We start from the raw sequence: 24,081 nt of genomic DNA, 5'->3' as shown, positions 1-24,081 counted from the left end.
CCCATTTCCTGAAAGTAACTGTTTTGGACATACAGGGTTTCCACAGGACAGCGGCCATGTGTTGGTATTTTGGAGGGAGTTTTTGATTGATTGCCATCTTAGTTGATCACAAAACAAACATATGCCATAAAAACATACATCTGACCCACCATAATTAAGAGAATATTGCAAAAAAATAAAAAATAAACGTACAGCTCGTTTCCATTGCGGCTCTTAGTATGAGATGTGTATGGAGTCATGTAGTGTGGTCAGTGCAGTGAATGTATAAAGCGCAGAATGTTCTTACGTGTCCAAATGTACACAAAGCAATATTACATGTTGTAGATGGCTCAAGTCCAGTCCACATTAGCACCTGTGGTGGAATGTAGACACTGTACCTGTGAGCGAAGGCTCCTCTGGGTCCTGCACATGGATGGACTTGAAGTCCAGTTGCATTCTGGGAAGGGCAAAGATGGTCTCCGTCTCGTGGTTGTAGCTGGAGGGAGCGCGGAAGCTGCTGAGCAGGCTGGAGCTCTTGGTGGCCACTCCGTTCTCTGGGTTGTTGGCGTCTACGTTCCTCAGCAGGTTCAGCTCTGGACCCAGGGACAAACACACATAAGTGAGGGGTTCCGGTGATGCTGATCTGACTGAGTGGGTTAATGGTTGGGTGCTTATGTTGGTCTTTCTAGATCCTGCTTTCCAGCTATAACACCCATCACTGCAGAATGTATAATAAGGTTGGTTGGCCCACCCTTGCGACTATGAGAGATCAGCATTGGTTTTTATTTATTTATAACGTTTTAATTTGAATTAATTTGCAGTGGAAAACTAGTGCCTATCATAATCGCTCTCAGGACTGCTTGATGCTTGTGATTCCTCGAGTCTCAGTTTGGAAAGTCTGCTGTCCAGGTTTTGTGCCCTGCATACCTGGAACACCTTACTGGGTTTGCTCAAGTACAGCTCTCTTGTTCCCCTATAGGTCACTTTCAGTGAGATATATCAAATATGGCCAATCTAAATTGCCTGTTTTAATTGTCACAACGTCACAACGCGCCACGTTGTGAGGTTGTAGATCTGCTATTTTTACTGAAGGTTCACCCAAGAATAGGGACTCTAGGGTTCAAATAGCTAAAGGACCACTTCACCCATTTTCAATCTATCTTCATGTAGATCTTCATGTAGGTCCTCACTAATGCTCATTATAATATGGTACCATTTTTGTCTATTGGGTCTGTGTCTCAGAGGAGGGCTGTGGACACTTCAGAAACCAGCCTACCAGTGACATCATTGATTGGGAACACAAGCTAATTCCAAATGGATCCTTATAGGTCTATAACTCTGAGAGTGTACAAATGAACCAAATGGACCCTTACAGGTCTATAACTATGGCGGTCCTTGAGATAAAAAAAAGTTTGAGAACCACCGGTAGTGTAATAGTATAGCAGACGTGAAGTCCACATAGCAGCTCTGACAGTGTGAAAAAAACGGGAACAGCCTTATTCCATGCAGTTGAAGCACAAGGGGCGAGGGGGCGGGGCTGGTGGGCTATGTTAGTGCAGTGAGTGGCAGTTGGGGCAAACGCAGTCCCCACAACATCATTTACGATTCTGTGCCTATCGGTACATAACTCGGACGGTGCTTAGTGGACTAGCAGACCATCGTCCAATCGGCGCGGGCACTCCGCTGAGTTGGCGTGCCTCCGTCATGGTCCAAAACTATACTTTATCGGTGAAAAAAAGTAGTCCGTGGTTGTTTGAGAAAGTATTGTTCCAAGCAGTAATCGAACCCAGACTCCCAGTGGTAGTGGATCGGGAGTCCAATGATTGTTGAGGTGCGCCACTGAGGCCGGTGCTGAGATTGGGTATTCGGGCTGTATTAGAATGTGACGTCCTAACTCTTCTGATGTAGAGGAAAGAAGTCATCGCCCGCGCGCCCGCCCAATAGGAGAACCCAACTACATGGAATAAGGCTGTTCGCGAAAAAAACTGGTCCGTAAAACGGTTCCTAACGTGATGGAACCGATTCCGGTTCCTCAATTCCGGATCCCGACCCTATCCGTTACCTTCGCTCCTCATGGCGGTGACGTAGTTGAACCACTCCTTGACGGTGGCCACGCCGTGCGGTGGGTTCTCGTGGCGTCGGCGGGTGATCTTGGTGATGGTGGCCATGGGGCTCTCCAGAGCGCCACAGGGCTTGGTCACCATGGTGTTGTGACCCAGGTGGAAGTCCAGCGTCTGGACGACGTAGGTGGAGTCATCGTTGGAGCCTGGTTACAACGGACAAAGACACACCTGTGTGAAACAACTGCTATGTGGATATCAGAACCCGTCTGATGGCAGATGTCTGGGTCCGATGACGATCCTGATTTTAGAAAGTCCTGATGTTTTGAGTGATATTTTGTAAACAGGTCTTAAAGGAGTATCGAAGTTTAAAACACTTCTGGGGTCATTTTAACATCTACTCTGGCTTTTCTGTGCTCCCTAGACAGTTTTTCAGTTGCCTGATTTTTGATATAAATTTGATCAGAAACATCCCCCTCCTATAGACGAATCCACAGAGCGCTCCCCTGGCGCAATCATAACTGCGGCGTCAGAATGCACTCCGCAGCAGGAGTCTGACACCGCAGCGCTCTGTGGATTTGTTTAGATAAACCCATTCATTTACAAACTCCATCTTAACCATGCTAGACTCATTGACAACACATGTCTCTGGTTCTGGTGACTGATATTGTCCTTCTAAGGGAGGGGGTGTTATTTCAATTTCAGAAGTAACTGGAAACAAAGCACGGTCCACTCATGCATTAGAAGGACAATATCAGTCACCAGAAGCAGGGGTGTGTGTTGGTTGAAGTATAAAATAGGGATTAAGTAGTTAATCAGACTAATCAATTTAGTTGAAACTAAAAAATTGTGCCGGGCAAAAATAGCAAAGATAGTCGATCTACATACTCACAACGCATCGCACCATGATACGTTGTGAGTTAGTTATGACATTTAAAAAACTGACATTTTATAAAAATGCACTATTTTAAATAATTTATTATTTTAAATAATGTATTTTTTATGGGTCTTAATATTAGGTTCATCCAGGTGGAACAGATAATTCTAAATAATAAACCAATATTAAATAAGTCTCACCGTCCTCCCAGATCTTCTGGGCCTCGGTCCAGAAGGCGATGTTGGGCTCCTCCAGGTGGAACAGCGCCCACGACTTGGATCTGAAGTTGGGTCCGTGGAAGCAGGCCAGCGTCATGTGGTTGCCATGCAGGCTCATGGAGCCGCCCAGCTGCACCGTGTCCTCGGGGAGGGGCATGTGGAACAGCGAGATGTGACACCCTGCGATCACCTTCAGCACGCTGGGCCAGTGGCGATGGTGAGCCGCATCCATGTCTGGAGTAGAGTGGAGTCAATACATTGTTATTGGGGAGCATTAATTAGGCTCGAGGGGCTGCAGCTGTGCGAGCAAGCAGGCTTTGCTGCCGCGAGGGAGCGCTCCCTCCGTTCTAATGAAAGGTAGCCTGTAGCTTTGTATCTTCATGTCACTGGATTATATTGAAAATGAATGGTAGCCTGAATCTGTATCTGCCAGTTTTATGGGTCCGACCATTTGAGGATTTTACAGTGTAGACTGACGTCCCAGAGATACTACTACCTTTTTTCACTCGCAAAAACAAAATAAAAACAAACTAAAATCTAAGCAACAATGACTAAAAACAAAACTCTTAGGGAGGTACTACTGGAGAAGAGATCCAGTAGAACAGACAAGTCATTTGACTCTTGGTTGAGCGTGCCGAAAATAGACGTTCTACAAGCTCACAAGTTGTGAGCTTGTAGATCGGCTATTTTCGGCACGCAACTAAGTATAAATCAGGCATTACGACGCCATCATGGCCGACCAAAAAAAACGAAATCAAACTAAAACGTTTCTCTACTCAATGGACTTTTATTCAAAAGACTATGACAATGATGTCAAAAGTAACAGTGTGTGTAAGAGGTTAGTGTTCTTACAGATCTCAGTGGCCCCTTTCTCCATGTTGATGACAGGGGCTTTGGGGGGCAGGTAGGGGCCGGGCCCCCACGTGGACAGAGCCCGCTTGCTGGTGTCAAACTGCTGCGTGAAGAACTCCTGCAGCTTCATGCCGATCTTGATGAGGTCTGGAGTGGTGGAGCGCGAGATGATCACCTGGAAGATGTCCCACTGCAGGTCCCCATGAACGAAGATCTCACTGTCAACATGGAGGGACAGAGAGAGAGAGAGAGAGAGACACTTATGAAATATAATGTTAAAATGTCCGACTGCATGGATGAAGATCTTACATGAAAAATGTTGGATAAAACCTTAATCCTAGAACTCATAAGCCATATGAATTGTTGTAGGAGGCAAGTAGGTGTGCTACTTTTAAAGGAATACTTCACCCAATTTTTTTGGTTGCATTAATGAGCTGATAATACAATATTATATAGGCTGCGGTAGGAGACCAATGCAACACTTTATAAAAATAATATAAACTTCAAAACAACTCTCACAGCGTTATCACTGATGAGCCTCCTGATGATCCAGGTTCAAAGAGAATGGTTTAAATATAGTTCTACTTCATTCCTACTGACCGCCAGAGGCAGTGTTTTCAACACCTGGATATCATCGCGCGCTCGCGCATAGGTCGAATATTAATACCAACAAAGTCACTCGTGACCTGTGTGCACGCACGCCACCTATATAGGTGCGGGGCGCACAGCGTTCATCCTCTTTCATCTTTTCGCCTCCAGAGCGTAGGTCGATATTGCAGCTGCGCGTGAAGTTTCGTAAACCAACACGGTTGGGGCTACGGACTGCGGTCCGTCCTCCAGAGACTGCGTAGCCTGCTACCATGGAATTACGTTACCCCGTTTATAGGGGCTGTCGGAAAGGAACAAGGAAGGAGAGAGAAAAAAAAAAAGAACGCATGCGACGGTGAATGGAGTTAGCGGTTGCTTGCTAGCATTGGAGCTAACGACAATAACACCGTTAACTTTCCCCGCTCCACCGTTGTTGTGGCGACGGTGAGTGCATGTGTTGTGCTGTTTACAGACAAATAAAGTAAAAGAGGGGAAAGTATTCAGCGTTGAGGATGTATCCCATTCTGCCGCTTTGAGAAGACCGTCTCTCGCCTCGATGACACGACGGCGGTGGAGCCAGATTGACTGGTTAATGTGTCTCATAGAAGGTGTTCTTTCGCCTCGAGGAGACGACCAAAGCGTTAATGAGCGCAGTGGCAGATAACTGGGCTCCATTAACACATTAACTGCCAAGACCGTAGTCCTACGGGCCGTTAAATCCAACTGTTAAGCGCCGAGACCGTAGCCCTACGGGCTGCGGTCTTTTCGCGCATGCGCGGTCCGGGTGCACTTTCGGAATTTTTTTGATCCACTTCCGTTTCCGGTTTGATGACAGGAAATAGAATTATTTGGGATCCGGTTTTCACGATCACGCCCGCCCTCGTTCTACAGACGAAACTGAAACTCAATTCTCTTCCTGTAGTTTTTTCTCCTCGCATTTCACTGTTTAACGTAATCCGCTCTAACTCAAACATGGATGCCCCGTTTGACACGTGGTTTTCACTGGGAGATACAGGGAGATCGCGCGGATGTAAACAGACTGTGTAGCGCTCAATCTTAAGGATTTTAACAAGATCTATGGCGACATGAAAAAAACAAAAAAACAACAAAAACACCTTGGCACTGGTGAGTACATTATGAGATTAGCCCTTGGCAGTGGATGTGTTAAAGTACAAATACCTAAGCGAAATTGAACTTAAGTACAGAACTGAGTACATGTACTTAGTTACTTTACACCACTGTATGAGCGGCGCTCTTCTGTGAATGTTTTTGCTGAAAGTGGTTTTCACTTTGACGCAGACATTCTATCTACCAGACATATGGCGCTTGTTAGCTTGATTGCTATCCAATGGCTCAGTCAGTACACTGTCTACCTGCAAGTCTGTAGGTCCCTGGTTCAAACCCCAATTTAACCAGTCCAATATAATTTAGCTGAGAAGAAGCTAATAAATGACATCCATAGTGTGCTTCACTCTGTCGTTATTGGACGATATGCTGTGTACCTATTACTACATGTACTTGGTGCCGCGCTATGAGCTTGTAGATCTGCTATTTTTGAATAGCCCAAAGTGTAAAATAATGCTTTTTAGCTCAAATCTAAAAATGACACAGTTCCAGGTCTTAATGGGATAAAAGAGGTCTCGCTGATCAATGACAGCTGACTTAAGCAGCATATATGCCAATACTGCCACTGTGTGTGCTTAACCTCACAGTTTGAGTGTGTATCATAGCTTGAGTGGGACTCGCTGCTGCTATTCAGGTTATACTGCTTGGTGCTTGGTAGTAAAATGGAATTATAATACTGGTATGGTTCAAGTGTGTCTTGCCTTGCCATCACTTGGTTATCATACTGTGGGTACTTGACACATGACTTGACACTGTGGCTTGAGTGGTTGTCGCTCCTTGCTACGACGAAGTTACATATTAGTAACATTGTACTCTGGGTACTGATAATCAATAAGCTTTGTTTATTGGCAATGGATCCCCATTAGCTGCGGCAAAAGGGAAACCAGCAGCTATTCTTCCTGGGGTCCAAGACAACATTAATTAACATTAATGTTAATTGTGTTAATTGTGTCCAAGACACAATACATTAACAAGTACATATGTACTTGACGCTGTAGCTTGAACGATTCTCGCTCTGTTGCTATGGCTACGTTACCAATAGCACAAGTGTATCTCACTCTGCTGCTGTTACCCACTAATACTGTGTGTACCTGGTACTCACTACTGCTATTCAACATATGCAGTATACTGTGAATACTGATGTCATAGCTTGAGGGTATGTCGCTCTGCTGCTATCCAGATAATACTATGTGCTTGGTAGTGAAATATTCTTAAAGAATTCTATATGACGATAGAAGTGTGTTTTGCTTTGCCACTTCTTGACTATCATACTGTGTCCTTGACACTGTAGCCTGAATGATTCTCGCTTTTGCTACGGCTACGTCATCAGTAGTATTGAGTGTCTCACTCTGTTGCTGTTGCCCATGGATTATTGCAACAATTGCTGGTCCCAGAAGGGAAGGTCCATTACTTGTGCCGGTCATGTCCTGACTATGGTGCCTGACACAGGCTATGGCTGTGAATGTTTGGCTAATTGCAGCGGCATACTGCTGGCAGAAAGGCCGACTGGGTTGGCCTGGTTGGGGCGGATTTGCCTCCCACAGGGATGCTAGCATTGAGCCCTCTGGATGCTTTCTCAGCTAGAGGAATTGTCAGGATGACGAACTCTTGCCCACTGAATTGAAAGCAGTACATGGAAGTACAAATTCACAATACAAGGTCTACTAAATTGGAAAACTCATTAAGCACTGAGCTTGTTTAAGATGAGATCCCCATGCACACAAATCATGATGAGGCTGGACAGGAAAAAAGAAACAAGAAAAAATGACTGACAGTCATGTTATACCAGCTGCATGCTGTATTTTGCACTGGTAAGTGCCACTGCGGCGTGCCCCCCCAATGGAATATAGCCTACCTCCCCTAGCATTGGGAGTGTGTCTCGCTCCGCTGCTGCTGGTCGCTCCACTACTTCTTGTCACTGGACGAAAGAAGGGAAAAGGATTAGCGTTGAGAGTGCATCTCGCTCTGCCGCTTTGAGAAACCATGGCGGGCGGCCCACCGCCATATGGCGTAAGCATTAGGAGTGTGTCTCGCTCCGCTACTGCTTGTCGCTGGACGAAAGGAGTGTAAAGTATTAGCGTTGAGAGTGTGTCTCGCTCTGCCGCTTTTGGAGGGACCACGCCACTGCGGCGTGCGCCCACTGGAATATACCGCTGGCATTGGGAGTGTGTCTCGCTCCGCTGCTGCTGGTCGCTGGCCAGAGGAAAGAAAAAGGAGGGGAACCACGTGCGGCCCACCTTAACGTAGCTTCAGCATAGTAAGTGTGTCCCACTCCGCTATTGCTTGTCGCTGGACGAAGGGAAAAAAAAGGGGTCAGCGCTGAGAATGTATCCCATTCTGCCGCTTTGAGGAACCACGCGCGGACCACCGCAACATAGCTTCAGCATAGTAAGTGTGTCCCACTCCGCTACTGCTTGTCGCTGGATGAAAGCGTTGAGAGTACATAGCCCAGCTGGCCATATAACGGCTTGGCCTAGATGGATGCGTCCAACAACTATCGTCGTTGTACACCCTCGGTGCCGTACATCATGAGATTTGGCATGTGGGCCAGTTCCAGAACCTCTTACCAAGGGCTTGTCAGCCATGGGGAGTACAGCCCAATATGGCCTATACCTAAGGCTAGTGGTTGATGCCAACATTGCTTACTTTACTTACATTACCTTACTGTAAGTCGATCCGGATTAAGAGCGCCTGCTAAACGCCTTAACTGTAAACTGTGAGCATTGCTTCTCTGGTGGTGTCACTAGATGAAGCTGTCGAGCTGGATGACCGTTGCTCATGGCCACAGTGTTAGTCTCTGATCTGCTAACTAAAGCCATGCCACAGCGGCTGGAATGTGACGTATTGGACATTCCCTTGACTACCTCGCCCTGGCCCTCCGGCATGCGAGTGTTGATGCGCAGACACAGCGCCTATCCAGCGCCTATCCAGCGCCTATCCAGCGCCTATACAGCACCTATCATTCTAGGCGTTTGCTTGCATGATTAGAGAATTGGCACTGTTTACTTTGGTAAGCCTCTGGGTGTCCCGGGTTCGACGCCAGGCCAGAAGTGGGTCGATGTGTGTCCCTGTCTGAGCCCCTAATTGCCCCATGAGCGCCGGAGAATGGCGGCTCAGCCGGTACATCGGGCTGCTCTCAGATGACTATCTGCTAGTACTCTTTGTCCTCACTGCAAAAGTGAGTAGATGGGCTTCATGCCCTGGCCATTGCCAGAGACTGTTAAAGTGGGATTCCGATGGGTCTGGGTTTACCATATGGCCGACCCCTCCTTACGTCCTCAGAGGCTTTCTGCATTTTCACGTCAGCTAGCCTGATGATTTGTTAGTTTGCTCCTCAACCAGAGGTGGAGCAACTGCATTCTAGTACCTGCCTATTGTGTCCCGTCCGGGCTCTGTGGCAGGACATAGCTGTGATGGCTGGAGTTTGGTTGTATTTGTCTGTGAGGAAGGGCACAGCTGTGCTTGGCTTAATGGAGACTTTCATTGCCGCGTTCAGGCAAATGTACGTCTTCAGGGGGCCTCTAGGTTCCCCCAAGGCCTTTCTTGACCGCGGGTGTTGCCAGAGCCTCTCCCTCAGTGATACAGGCTTGGAGCAGGCCAGGAGATGCAGCCGAATGGGCTTCATCTTTCATGGGCTTTTGCCCGCTCCTATATATAGTCAACCTGGCCGTCTCGCATCCTGTGGCGACGGCTGTGGTGTTGTCTGTTTATTCTATCTGCAAACCGACTTCGGTAAGCGCAGATTCCTCGTGACTATGTTGGTATTAGTCATCCAGGTGTTGAAAACACTGCCTCTGGCGGTCAGTAGGAATGAAGTAGAACGAGAGTTATGCATATAACTAAGGTTCTACGAATTCCGGATGACCGCCAGAGTTGACTGTCACTCGGAATCTCGTTCTCGACGAAAAGATTTCATGAGGATGAACGCTGTGCGCCCCGCACCTATATAGGTGGCGTGCGTGCACACAGGTCACGAGTGACTTTGTTGGTATTAATATTCGACCTATGCGCGAGCGCGCGATGATATCCAGGTGTTGAAAACACTGCCTCTGGCGGTCATCCGGAATTCGTAGAACCTTAGTTATATGCATAACTCTCGTTTTGCTCTTGTGAAGATTGGTCTCATATTAACAATCAGTAAAATATTGGATTATTGGCTCAGGAATGCAGCAAAAACAAAATAAATCTCCATGTATTCAAGGCTTCATGGGGTGAGTAATTGATATATATATTTTTTGGGTGGAGTATTCCTTTAACTAAAACACAATAAAAGGAGCGGAGCCTTTCTTATTACATCGGTATCAACAATTTTGCAGCTGATCTGTCCCGATTTGTAACCACATTCAACCTGTCGTCCTTATTTTGGGCATGCCATTATAGACGGAATCCTACCAAAAATGTACATAGCAGATCTACAAGCACACAACGCATCGCATCATGATGCGTTGTGATTGTAGATCGAGCTATTTTCATTACTCACTTAAAGGGAATACACCATGAATTTTAACTTTTTCTTCTTTTTTGTGTGTTTTTGGTCTCCCCTGCCTCTCTTCTATCCCCAAAAATACCCCAGTTTGAACACTCAGGCTTTCACAGCAAATCTGGGGTTTTCTGTAAATTGGTCTCAAAACAGGCCAAACTGATTTGGTCCCTGACGTGACGTCACGTCAGGGTACAATCCCTCCCGTTTTTCAGTTCCAACCAAAAAAATAAAAATAAAACATATATTTTTTTATTTTTTCTTATTTTTTAAAAAAACTTTTTCCACACAGAACCAGGAGATAACATGCATACAAACTGGCTCAATAGCGCCCCGTGCCAAACAGGACAATGTGGTATTGCAGGTGAAAGTGCTATATGAGCCAGAGAGAAGTTAGTTGGAATGAGTATATCTGAGGCTTGATTTAGGCTCAAACCTTTTGAAAAACGTTTGAGGGACATAAACAATATATTAAATATTATTATTTTTTTAATTCATGGTGTAGTTCCTTTAACAACTCTAGTACAATAAAGTAAATTGCTTTTTACCCCCTTTTCTCCCCAATTCAGTTGTTATGCCAATTGTTTCCTACCCTAACACTTTTCTGTGTGTGTTGTCACTGCTACTGACTCACCTGCCAGTGAAGAGCTCCCACCGGGAGGACCTGGAGCCTCTGTCCCACTCCTCCCGCCCAACACTCCCCACTGACAGGTGCCGCCCCAGCCCGTAGGTGTACTTGACTTGCAGTGACAATCATCCTCCCTGCCTGGCTACCCTCCACTGAACACGACACGGGCCAATTGTGCAGGGGAACTTACCTTTTCTCTAATGGGTAGGTTAACAGGTGAACTTACCTTTTCTCTGAAGGGTTGGTGTCCATGGAACACAGGTTGACCTTCCACTCGTCCTGCAGTTGCAGGTCAGCGTTGCTGAACACTCCCATGAGGATACTGGAGCCCATGTAGTCCACCCTGGCCTCTGTGGAGCCCATGGTGATCTGGATCTTATGGCTGGGCTGCTGGTTTGGATGCTCCGAGATGTTGGCTGCAACACAAACCACATCACACAAGCTTTAACTGCAGTAGAAACCTTTTAACTTAAAGTGTAATGTTTTTAACTTAACTTTAAAGGTTTTCACATCCGTTGAAAGGTTTTGACTCCAGTTTAAAGGTTTTGACTCCAGTTTAAAGGTTTTGACTTCAGTTTTAAGGTGGGCGTAAGGGCTATTCTTGTGTTAAAAACCTCTATATTCAGATAGTAACTTACTGTAACTTTAAAGGTTTTCACTTCTGTTGACAGGTTTTGACTTCAGTTTTAAGGTGGCTTAAGTGCTATTCTTGTGTTAAAATAAGTGTTAAATACTTCTATATTCAGATAGTAATTACTGCTACTGCAGTGTATACAATTCAATACAAAATACAATTTCAGACAACATTGGAACTGGAACACTATCAAATTGAAGCTGATAAATGATTTTAGTGCAATTTTTTGGTGTGTATAATTTACCTCTGTATAACTCATTCCCTGCCAGACTTATTTCTGGCTGTGTTTGCCCACTGCCAGCGATTTAGTGTTTTTTATAACTTTAAAAAATTCCCTTTTTTTTCCATTATGATCTCAAGTCCAATCGTTTCTAAACACACCCGCGATCCGTGCACGCCGCTCAGACAACAAACATTCCGACCGAGGCGGAGTCTCTCTCCTTCAGCCCAGTGTAAAAACCCCATGTATCGCCATGTGAACGGTCGGCTCACTTACTTTTTTCACCTCGCCACAGACCTCGCTAAATCCCTTATGATCGCGTGCTCAACTGTTTGTAGACACACAGGGTAGTTGTTAACCTGACTCCGTCAAATGGAAGAAGCTTGCGACACACATTTAGTTTCACAGCCTACTTCATCTGAGACTCCGGTAGCAGAATCGATGACAAACAGCGTTTCATTTTTTCAAGATACTTGGCAGGTGATTGGATGATCCCGCCCCTAGCAGCCGCTGATTGGTTCGCAAACGCAGCGACCGGGCAGCTCTACTCCCTGTGCAATCCCAGACTCCTTCCTGAAATCAAATGCAAATGAGATTTCCGGAGGGAGGGGGGTTTACCAGGCTAGGTAGTTGTGTGAGTGGCCCAGAGAAGAAATTTTCAATTGGCGACATTCCATTTTGCAGTAGTAGTAGTTTCAAAACAGCGTTTCTAAACAGCATTCCACGGCGGAGAAAGACAAAGCCGAGAAAAGACCGTTTTAGAGGGGGACTTAAACAGGAAGCAGGCGGAAATGAAAATCTTCGATTGACGTCACTTCGAGATCTTTAAAAAAAAAATCTTTAGCAAAATTACGTTTTTACGTCAGTGGCAGATTTGGTAATTGGAAAAAAATACGTTTTTTACGTCAGTGGCAGTGAATGAGTTAAGAAATGAGTGCACATAAAGTACTGATATAGTAAATTAAAGGATAATTTATTACATGTTGTATAGTTGTATATATTGCAATAATAATGAGTGATTGTCACAAAATCCCAAGACACAAAAACGTCTCAGACGATCAGTCTGATTAATCACATTACCCTGTATTCTACTTGGTAGTGGCGTGCACACAGTGAAAACAGCCGATCTACAAGCTCACAACGCGTTGTGAGAGTAATGGCTGCATGGTGTGTGTACTTACAGACCATCTCCAAGGTGTTGACATCTATGTTTCCTCCCACCACTCCGCCCTTGGAGTCCAGCTTGGAGCGTCCCAGACCCACTGACATGCTGATCTCTCTGTCGCGGTTGCTGCCCACCGACAAGCGGCCCTGACTCTTCAGGCCGCTGGTGGTCCACCTGGGGAAGAGGGGGTTTACATTCAGGTATAAATGACTGGGGAACATCTACAGCTCTACTGGCTCACGGACTATAGGGGCTAAAAATGGGTGGAAATAACGCAGACATCTCAGACATCTAAATCTTAATCTTGTTTTCTGAAAACACTTGTGTTGCTGTATCAGTGGTTCTTAAACTTTTTCATGTCATGGATCCCCAAAATTATATTGGCCGCGGATCTCCCCCATCTCAAAATATTTTGTTCCAGGGACCCCCAGAAGCAAAGATTTGAGTAAACCCATTAAGACCTGAGGCCGATTCTACAAATGCCTTCTAAATCAGTAGTTCTCACACTTACCAGATAGCAGATGTACAAGCTTGCAGTGCAGCGTGAGGTGACGCGATGTGAGCTTGTATATCTGCTATTTTTTAATAGCCAACGCAAGAATCTAAAAGTACACAGATGCTTTCCCGGTTTTAATAGGTTACAAATGTTTGCTTAAAAAAAAAAATATATATATTCAAAGATTTGCACAAATGTTCACGATTTTCCAAAAAATTGCCGATCTAAAATATCATAGCGCGAAGTGACGCAAAATGAGCTTGTAGATCTGCTATTTTTGAAAAATCGTGACACACACTCATACACATATATAGCTAAAATCTAAAATGACACAGATCCTAACAGGATCACAGAACCAATGCAAAGCATTTTGAGCAGTCTTTTATATTGGGATGGTATCAGGATTGGTTTTCAAAGCAGTAGGTGTAGGTTTGTTAGTGCAAGTTCTCTCTGCTGTTCTAGTCCATACAATGAACTTAGATTTAACACACACGTATCAGTGAGAGATGTCTAATCTCTGACTATGAGAGACTACAAGAATTGAATGACATTTGACATTGAGATCACCAGCTCTCAATAAACATTACAAAACATCACCTCAACAACAAACATTCACACTGACGTTTGTTCTATTCTGGGGGAAACATTCGGTGAAAACAGCCAATCTACAAGCTCACAACACGTCACAATGCAACACACTGTGTGCTTGTAGATCAGCTATTTTCAACTTATACATTTAGTGTAAAGGGAAACAAGAGCGGACCAAGTACAGAGCCAACTCAGGACAGGTTTTAAGGATGACTCACTTGTTGTTTCCCATTTTTGCCAGTGAACCTGAAACAATTTGTGCTTAATAGTCCCGTTTTTTATATTTGGGTTTGGGTACCGCATATGCGGTACAAGGTTCAATAACCTATTGGCCTACAGTATTTTCCACGAAGAGATTTGGTGTAGAGGGAAACCAAGTACAGAGCCACCTGGGGTCAGGTTCGAAGGATGACTCACGTGTTGTTTCCCATGACGTTGCTCATGTTCATCTGGACGTTGAGTTGTTTTAAGTTGATGGCGAACACCACCAGGGTCTCCCAGGGGGTCCCCTGCTGCCCCGCCGCCTTGCTGCCGTTCTTACTGAAGGACGGTGTGGACGTCTTGGTCAGCGAGTCTAAGAGGTGTGGACGGAAGAACTCTAAATGAACAATATATACATCAATATGCAGCATAAATCAGTGGTTCTTTTTCATGTCAACCCCCAAATGAATATGTATTTGGCCATGGACCCCCAATCTGAATAGATGTTGTGCCAGGGAAACCCTATACAAGATTTGTTTTGTTAAGATTTTTTGAAAATAGCTGTTCTACAAGCTCACAACACATCACGAAACGATGTGAGCTTGTCGATCAGATATTTTGCACAAAGTTTCCACACAGTTTCAGCCCACTCACTGTATTTTAATCTGTCATTAGTAGGAATAAACAAGGAGCCAAACCGAGTTCCAGATTGCTGTATGTAGATGTCACCAGACAGATCAGCAGGAGATCTCTGATGGTCCGGCTACGTGCGACCAGTGTTGCCAGGTTTTGCTAGAGAAACAAGCAACCAGGTCTACGAAAACAAGCCCAAAAGAAGCGAGCCCTCCGTCCTTTATAAACATAATAGGCTACATTGGCTATTTGAAAATAGCCGATCTACAACGCGTCACGATGCTACGTGTTGTGAGCTTGTACATCTGCTATTTTCAAAACAATCTTGAAGAAAATTTGAAAAATGTGACATTTTTTTGAAACATTTTAACAACACAAATCTTGTATGGGGATCCTTGGCATAAAACATTCTCAGATGGGGGTCCGCAGACAAATACATATTAATTTGGGGGTCTTTGACTTGAAAATGTTTGAGAACCACTGGTTTTAACAACATTAGGAAGCAAGCCTAAAAAACACACAACCCGCAACAAGCACCGTTACAGGAAGAAAAACAAGCCCAAAGTCGCTTATAATAAGCGGACATGGCAACACTGCGTGAGACATCACCTCTTCTAGGAGCAGAGGAGTCCGACACGCTCCTGGTGCGTCCCGGTGCTGGGGACTTGAGGTGGGACAGTCCTCCTCCTCCTGGGGACATGTTGTTCCCAGTGGAGTGGTCAGAGAAGACGTTGGGGGACTGGGGGACCCCGTGTGGCCCCATGCTGCCGTCCCACGTCCTCCAGTAGGCCTTGCGGCAGGACTCAGGGGACAGGTGCTGGGTGACGTTCTCTACGGAGTCTGGAGTGGCTGGACCTGAAGCTTATATAGGTGAGGACAAGATGGAAGGTGGAACTTTCCCGTTAACAAACATCAGCTTGGATTCTGGATGGAGACTTTGCTTCCTGTTTCTCTTCACCGATTGGTTCTCAAAGTGGTGTCCGGGCCCCACCCCGACCCCCAGGGGTCCTTGGGGGGGGGTTCCAGGCGGTCCCCAGCAAAATGTGTTAATATAGCAACACAATTATTTTAACCACTTTAACCTTTTATACTTTGGCTAAAATTTGTGCAAACCTTTGAATATGTATATTTTTAAAGCGAACATTTGTAATTCAAATCTTTGCTTCTGGGGGGTGTCTGGAACAAAATATTTTGAGATGGGGGTCCGGGGCCAAATACATTTTAGGGGTCCTTGACATGAAAGTGTTTGAGAACCACTGCTCTACACCAATGGTTTTCAAAAGGGTTTTGGCTCAGTGCACCCCTTTTTCATCCACGGCACCCCTGAATTACATTGTTGGTTTATAGCAGCTTACATTTATCATATTACGGTACATTCATTTGTAGATCTTTCCCCCTAAGATACAGTATGTCACGAGGACAACTTGAGAGAAGATCCGTTTCCATTAGGACAGATTGAAAATAACTTTATACTTGACATTTAACCACTTGAACCCCTGCATCCCTATTCTGGGGGGAACATTCACCAAATTGGGCCGATCTATATATAAGCTCACAACACGTCACAACGTGTCACATTGTATGCTTGTAGATCATCTATTTTTAGCTTAGAGATCTGGTGTAGACTGTAGATTGAAAAAGAACGCACCAAGTACAGTGCAACTCAGGTCTGTTTGATGAAGTATAGAGGGTCTCTGTAAGTGGTTAAACTGAAGTGATATTGATACATTCCAAATATTATCAAAGTATTCTGTGGCACCCCTGGACTTGTGTCACAGCACCCTTGGGTGACACGGCACTCGCTTTGAGAAACACCTGCTCTAAACACCCCTATCTAAAGTAATAAACCTCCTGGACATATTCTTTAACAACTACTGTATATCATTTTATATACGTGGTTGTACGTGACATAGCGGAAATAGTCAATATACAAGTTCTCAACGCATCGAGACGCTTTGTTGGCTTGTAGATTGGCTGTTTTAACCCATTAAGACCAGGAACGCATCTGTGTGTCAATTTTAGATTCCTTTGGCTATTCAAAAATAGCAGATATACAAGCTCATAGCGTTAAAATGTGTGCAAATCTTTGAATATATTATATATATTTTTTAAAGCAAACATTTTTAACTCAAATCTTATTGCTTCTGGGATTCTACAAATGTCTTCTAAAGCCTAACAGTTTTGTGAAAAAGTTCTTAAACTTTTTCATGTCAAGGTCCCGGGGAGATGTTTTGGAGCTAAAAGGTGTTTGAACCAGTGTTGTAGACGTATGTTCCATGGTGTCACCTGGTAGGTTGATGGTCTGGTCTCCCAGGAAGAGACGTCTGGCGATGCTGCGTCTGTACCAGGCCCTGGGGAACGCCAGGATCTCACTCAGACGTCTCATGTCGTACTTGAAGGAGGCCGAGCCGATGTCACACACCGCTGTAAGGTACACAATGTTACACACACAATGTCACACACACACACACACACACACCGCTGCACGATACACAATGTCACCCACACAATGTCACACACCGCTGCAAGATACACAATGTCACACACACAATGTCACACACCGCTGCAAGGTACACAATGTCACACACACACAATGTCACACACCGCTGCAAGATACACACTGTCACACACAACTGCAAGGACAAGATATACCACAATTTCACCTAGTTAATTCTTTTTTTAAAGACATTTAGGGGCTTTCCTGCCTTTATTTGGATAGCACAGTGGACACCGACAGGTAAGAGGGATAAAGTTGGGAAGTGACACGCAGCAGAGGTCCGCCAGGGACTCAGAGTCAGTCTGTATCAGAGCTACATGTATGTGGTACGCACCTTACACACACACACACACACACACACACACACACACACACACACACACACACACACACACACACACACACACACACACACACACACACACACACACACACACACACACACACACACGATGTTCAATACCTGAGATGTTGATGAGTGTGGTGTCCATCTTGCCCGTCTTGGTGGGGATGAAGCTCTCTATGAAGGTAGGGCCTCCAGTTCTTCTCATTCTGGACAAGCTGACCTTCACAAACTCCAGGTTGATGCTTAGAGAGTCTTTCCTCCCCGTCACCGAAGATGGCTCCTCATCCACTGTACCTACAACAACATGACACCACGGCTCTCAAATATGCTATATCCATTTCATGTCTGCATAATTAAGTTATCAAATTACCCTTATCAAACTGAATTGTCTTCAGTCATGACAGGATTTGCTGGCGAACCGTTTGTCCGTTGTCACCGCAGGTTTAATAGGCCCAGTTTGTTTACATTAAAATATATATATATATATATATATATTTTTTTTTTCTAACACAGAACCCAAGATTACGTGATCCGAAGATTTGCTGCTCCATTCACTTCCTGGTTAACTTATTACTTAAAAAGCCTGTATCTCGGCTCCTGTGTTTTACTATGTATTTTTGGCGAGACAAGCGATTTTCTATAACAAGCGAACGGGAGGTCGTGATGACATTTTTCTTTCTTTAGGGAAGCACAGTGAAACCCTCCGTGATTAGTAACCATCAGGCGATCGGTCATACTGGATATAAATATTCTGTGACTACTTGAAAAGGTAAGACAATTTGAAAAATCGCTGGCAGTCTGGGCTTTATTTATTGTATATGCTCTGGCAGTGAAAGAGTTAACACATTAACCGCCAAGAACGTGGTCCTACGGTCCGTTAAATCCAACTGTTAAGCGCCGAGACCGTAGCCCTACGGTCCACGGTCTTTTCGCGCGAAACACTTCCGGGTTCACTTTCGGAATTTTTTTGATCCACTTCCGTTTCCGGTTTGATGACCGGAAATAGAATTATTTGGGATCCGGTTTTGACGATCACGTCCGCTCTCGTTCTACAGACGAAACTGAAACTCAATTCTCTTCCTGTAGTTTTTTCTCCTCGCATTTCACTGTTTAACGTAATCCGCTCTAACTACAACATGGATACCCCGTTTGACACGTGGTCTTCACTGGGAGATACAGTGGGATGTCGCGGATGTAAACAGACCTTGTACGGCTCAATCTTAAGGATTTTAACAAGATCTATGGCGACATGAAAAAAACAAAAAAACAACAAAAACACCTTGGCACTGGTGAGTACATTATGAGATTAACCTCTGGCGGTCGATGTGTTAAGACCTGAGGCGATTCTTAAAACATTTGTAAAACAAAGATTTTTCAAAAATAGCAGATCTACAAGCTCGTAGCGCGGCACCGAGTGCCGCGCTATGAGCTTGTATATCTGCTATTTTTGAATAGCCAAAGAAATCTAAAGTGACACAGATGCGTTCCAGGTCTTAATGGGTTAAGTTGCATGTGATCAACTAATCATGATATGAACCATCGGGTGATAATCTAACACTGGCTCTAAACCTGTGGGCTGGGGCCGCGAGGTGCAAGTGGGCCCCCAAATAAAGGGCAAAACACTAATATTTTAATTATAATGTAACATTAATATTTTAAAAGTGATACCAATACATAAGAACTTAACTCATTCATCACAAAAAAAAACAGCACATACACTTCTGTGAAAAATAGAAAAGAAAACACCCTTTTCTCTGCTTTCTGTTGCTGTGGGGGAAAACCACCCCTCATTCAACTGCCCATATCTATGGAATGGACGATAGCGGCTGCACACATTTTTGAAATTTTTGAAAACACTCAAAGATCCCTGGCACTGTGGGCTAGAGACAATGTTGTTTTCTGGCAATGAATGAGTTAAAGTAATACTATTTTAATTCCATTGATCCGCAACACAATCGATTGACTGATCAATAAAATAAACATGCTCTGAAAATGCACGCGGCCCACCCAACGGACCACCCAACGGACCACTTGGTGGTCAGATGGGTGGTCAGATGACATTCCCAAGTACTGGGCCCTAATGGAGAAAAGGTTGAGAACCACTGCTCTATATATATATATATAGTGTGTTTGTTTCCTCAACTAATATGTGGTTGAAGATGTTTGTGTTACTGTGCGTACCTAGTGGTCCCGGGCCGGGGGGCAGCCCTGTGACGGCAGACTGCTGCTTGCCGGCTCCATACGGGTGGAAGACGTAGAGGGAGAAGTCCGACATGCAGGCGGTGAAGCTGAGGCCCGACGAGTTGCCGGGAGGTCCCGTGAGATCCGATTGGCTGCTGCTGTGACGGCTCCGCCCCAGAGGGCTGCCTAACAGTGGAGACGCTGGATGGGAGGGAGAGGGAGAGGGGCTTGAGTTACACGCTCAGCAGAATAAAATGCAACCAACGAAAATGCAGAGAAACCACTGATGTTTTCATATAGGAATTCACTGCTAGAGCCACATAGTCCGTGAGCCAGGACCCCAAAAATGGGGTCATCATTACCATCTGGGGTGATTAATTCTCATAGTGATTTTTGGGTAGGTATACACCCCTAGAGCTAGGAAAAATGTGATAGCCTTGCATCGGTGGTAGCTATCTGTGTGTTATCACTCCTTTTATAACCACAAGCCAAAACACAGTTTTCAAAATCCGAATGAAGCATTCTACTTCAAACTGATGGTTCTCTCTTATTATTGACCCTCTCTCTCTGAAAAATGGTTGGGATAAAGCTCAGACTATATATTGTCCAGAAAGGTTGTTAAAATTTGCATATCTAGAATATTTTTCTGTTACAGGCAGTGACAACATAGTGACTATATGTGACATAAGATGTACTTTGGTTTTAATGAAAGATGGAACACAAAGGGTTCCTTTGTAAATTACCTATAGATTTAAAACCATGTTTACATACATAGATTCTAAGGAAATGTATTATGAAATTCAATAAACAGAATATAGTGCAATGGGTAAGAAAATATCCAAAATGGCCACTAAACACACGCCTGGCAATTTTTTACTTTTAATCCGCTTGTCTTAGAATACCTCTGTTTAATACCTCTTTTTTAGGGTTTTCATATGTAGAATCCATTCCTGATGTTATTTTTTTAATATCAGGTCAATCATGTCAAAGGTCAGGTCAAGGTTAAAATTGACCTCTGGGAGAACAACAAATGGAAACAACTTGATGAACATTCATGGTTCACTATTCATGATTTTGTTTTGTGAAAAGTGTCATTAACATGTCACAAGAATTGGTATTCATAATAACATGAATGTAAAATTATATAATCTAATGTCAAATATGTATCTTTTGCAACTACATCTGTATTCTCCAACCCACATCCTGTTCTACCTCATCCTTACAAGTATCCTCCTTATTAACATCACTCCTCATCTGTAGCTTGAACATATCATCAGTAACCATCTTCACCAGAGCAGTTACAGTACATCAGTGATGTACTTCTCACTCTCTGTGCCCTAAATTGATATTGCACCATGTCACATAGCTCTGACGGTGGGGTCACCCTTAGCAATGACAGGAACAAGAATATCCTAGATCTCCTATCCAAATTTTGTGACATCAAACGACTTGTCAGGTGGGGCTTGGTGGTCTGCCACTTTCCACAACATCACTTGTAAATAAATGAGCCCACATGTGGTGCAACAGGTTGGTCGGTGTTGGAGGAAGGGCCATTGACTTGTGGCACCCACCTCACCCAGCACATCAGGGTAGCCTGGGAAGTTCCCTGCCAGCAAAGTGTAGTGTGCTCTGATCTTGCCTTTGTCATACATATAAGACTGTCCCATCCCAATGCTCCATCTATACTTTACACTGTAGGTCCACCTGATACACCCCAATACACAGCATACAACAGGACAAGAACATCAGTGTAATCACTGAGCATGTGTATCACACCCTTTCCAGAGATGGCTGCATCAGGGATATAGGAACTCATGGTGATGTCTGCCTCATCATGACTAAATGCAGTATCTATCGTCAGCACTGAAGGTGTACAACATGCTCAACGGCTTCTGCTTAATGTTCTTACTCTTCATGATGACATCTCATGTGGGTAAAGGACATTACTATTCACAACAGCATGGGGGCAAATTAGCCAAGGATGGGATTGAAGAGATGATCTTTCTGTGTGTGAGGAATCCTACACCCCAATATTTTATGACCAAGACACACCAGTGCTTCAACTCTCCCTCTGTTTCTGCACATTTTGGGGAAGGCTTCAGTCCACTCCACTCACATGCATCATGACAGCATCTTTCCTGATCGTTATGGCAGTCTGCTCCCCAGACTGGTCAGCAGAGACAGTGATCCAGAATCCATCATGGTGCCGACAGACAAGGTCTAGCTTAGCCTCTATGCTATGGCATGGAGCACATGCATCTTCAGCAGGCACTGGGTTAGATATCAAGCACACTGCACATGGCCAGCATGGAAGAAGTGCTTCAGTCATGTGCTTCATGAGAGAAAAGGTGAAGTTAATGTCAATGTGTCTCCCTGCGCATTCAAACTGGTGGATGTGAAGTGTAGGAAGAAGTTGTCTACCCACTGTCAGCCAGTAGGATGGAGATGTGCAGTGTCCAGGTAGGCTACTGCTGTATCTGTTCAAATGTCTTTGGCCAAGTTGATAGAAACCACTTCAGAGTGCTGCTGATACACTCAGGACTGACCACTGAACTTGCCTGTCATGTTCTGCAACCACATGCATTTCCACTTCCAGTGCTGAACCTTGCATCAGTTTTGCAATGCAGCTGAAGAATATAAGATGCTTATATACCTGCAAGGTGTCAACAAACGGCTCCATGTCAATTGTGAGGTGAATAGGGCCTGCTGTACATGTCAACCAGTGACCATATCTGCTGCCTGCTTGGACACCTGGTTGGACGATAAGGTGTGAGAGAGACCTTGACCTGACCTTTAGCACATAGGCCAAAGACTGACCAGCAAGTCAAAATATAACATTAGAAATAGATTCTACACCTATATGAATGCCCCCCCCCCCCCCCCCCCAGGTCCCCATATGAATCACGTTCACGAAGTTCACAGATTCCCTCACACAACTGCAATATTTTGTTGTTTTTAACATAATTTAGTACAATGGAACATCACCATGGGATGGACACCATCTTTGATTTGGCAATACAAAATTAACTGATGGTAATTTCACTGATTCAGCCATATTTCTTGAACCCTAAGACCTAGTTTTAGACACCAAAACCACCTTTCTAGGTTGAACAGTATCATAAAGCCATTTAAGCTCCTGGCAGTCATATTGGACGCCATCTTGAAAATGATGGCTTTACGAGAAATATAATTTCCTAGATTTTTTTGTATGTTCTTAAGCATGCCTAGACGTACCAGAACCAATTGAAAAACCTTTTGTATATTTTTTTTGGGGGGGTTAATAGTATGTTTTCATATATTGACCCATGTAATTTTCGCCTAGTGTTATAACATAAAATGCATGATAGCACCCATAAAGCTACCATTGGTGCAAGGCTATCACATATTTTCTAACTCTAGACATGCATACCTTGACAAAAATCACTATGAGCATTAATCACCTCAGATGGTAATGACCAACCCCCCTGGCTCACGGACTAACAGGCAACGTTAGAATGTTGACAACCACAATCTGACACAGGAAAGAGTTAAGCCTGATTTGTGCTTTGTTGTGCGTTGGCGTCGCGTGCCGAAAATAGCTGATCTACAAGATCACAATGCCTTGTGAGCTTGTATATTGGCTATTTTTGTAATAAGTATAAATCAGGTTTATTTGCTGCTAGATTCCTGATTTTCAGGACTATCCTGACTGTTAAGGGGAGTTCAGTGAACACTAGTCCATACCTTCACTGGGGGGTGGTTTAGGGATGTTGGTAACTTTGCTGGGGGGTGGTTTGGGGATGTTCATACCTTTGCTGGAGGGTGGTTTGGGGATGCTTTGGGCTGGCGGGGTGTTGGAAGGCGGGTGCGTTCCGTCCATGGGGTGGCTTCCTGTGGGCAATTCCAGCTCTCCTCGGTTGGAGGAGAAGACGAGGTCGAGGGAGGGCAGTTTGAGCATACACTCCACCCTGGACATGGGCAGACAGCTGAAGCGGATCTGGGACGGCTAGAGAACATAGGAGACAAGTTGATTAGGATTCAAATGTTTTCAAATGCGAGCATAAAGAGCACTTCCTAGAGAGCGCGCACGCGCACGCACACGCGCACGCACGCACACACACACACACACACCTGTTTGTAACGATAAAAATAATTATCCTTACGATTTGAGGTTTCAGATCATAGAAATAAGAACCATGAGATATACATTTCCAAGACAATTCTGAAGTCCAGAATGCTACAGTACAGAAATACAGCTGCATTCAAAAATTCTATTGAACAAGCCATTGAATAGCCATTAGCCATAGTTCACACAATTCTGATCCAAGTAGCAT

General features: G+C 44.6%; 1 protein-coding gene across 16 annotated transcripts in view; it reads right to left on the bottom strand.

Moving 5' to 3' along the window:
* Positions 1-24,081, bottom strand: part of kiaa1109 (KIAA1109) — a 157,602-nt gene that overhangs the window by 5,455 nt on the left and 128,066 nt on the right. For 14 of the 16 annotated variants that reach the window (XR_013932188.1, XM_080415114.1, XM_080415128.1 and 11 more), the window contains 12 exons: positions 23,558-23,753; positions 19,769-19,969; positions 17,705-17,881; positions 17,031-17,168; positions 15,354-15,605; positions 14,328-14,484; positions 12,843-13,000; positions 11,034-11,223; positions 3,987-4,204; positions 3,117-3,368; positions 2,042-2,245; positions 378-572 (listed from right to left, as the gene is read on the bottom strand). Coding sequence is in view for 15 of the 16 variants with exons in the window: in XM_080415114.1 (XP_080271240.1) it covers positions 378-572; positions 2,042-2,245; positions 3,117-3,368; positions 3,987-4,204; positions 11,034-11,223; positions 12,843-13,000; positions 14,328-14,484; positions 15,354-15,605; positions 17,031-17,168; positions 17,705-17,881; positions 19,769-19,969; positions 23,558-23,753 (2,338 nt within the window). In the remaining variant the exon portion in view is untranslated. The remainder of the gene's footprint in view (positions 1-377; positions 573-2,041; positions 2,246-3,116; positions 3,369-3,986; positions 4,205-11,033; positions 11,224-12,842; positions 13,001-14,327; positions 14,485-15,353; positions 15,606-17,030; positions 17,169-17,704; positions 17,882-19,768; positions 19,970-23,557; positions 23,754-24,081) is intronic. The other 2 variants (XM_080415123.1, XM_080415121.1) reach the window with 1 other exon arrangement.

The sequence above is a fragment of the Gymnoscopelus braueri genome, assembly GCF_963280865.1.
Source record: "Gymnoscopelus braueri genome assembly, chromosome: 19".
Taxonomy (NCBI): Eukaryota; Metazoa; Chordata; class Actinopteri; order Myctophiformes; family Myctophidae; genus Gymnoscopelus; species Gymnoscopelus braueri.
Note: the sequence above shows the minus strand (reverse complement) of the source record. Positions and strands in the feature narration are given on the sequence as shown.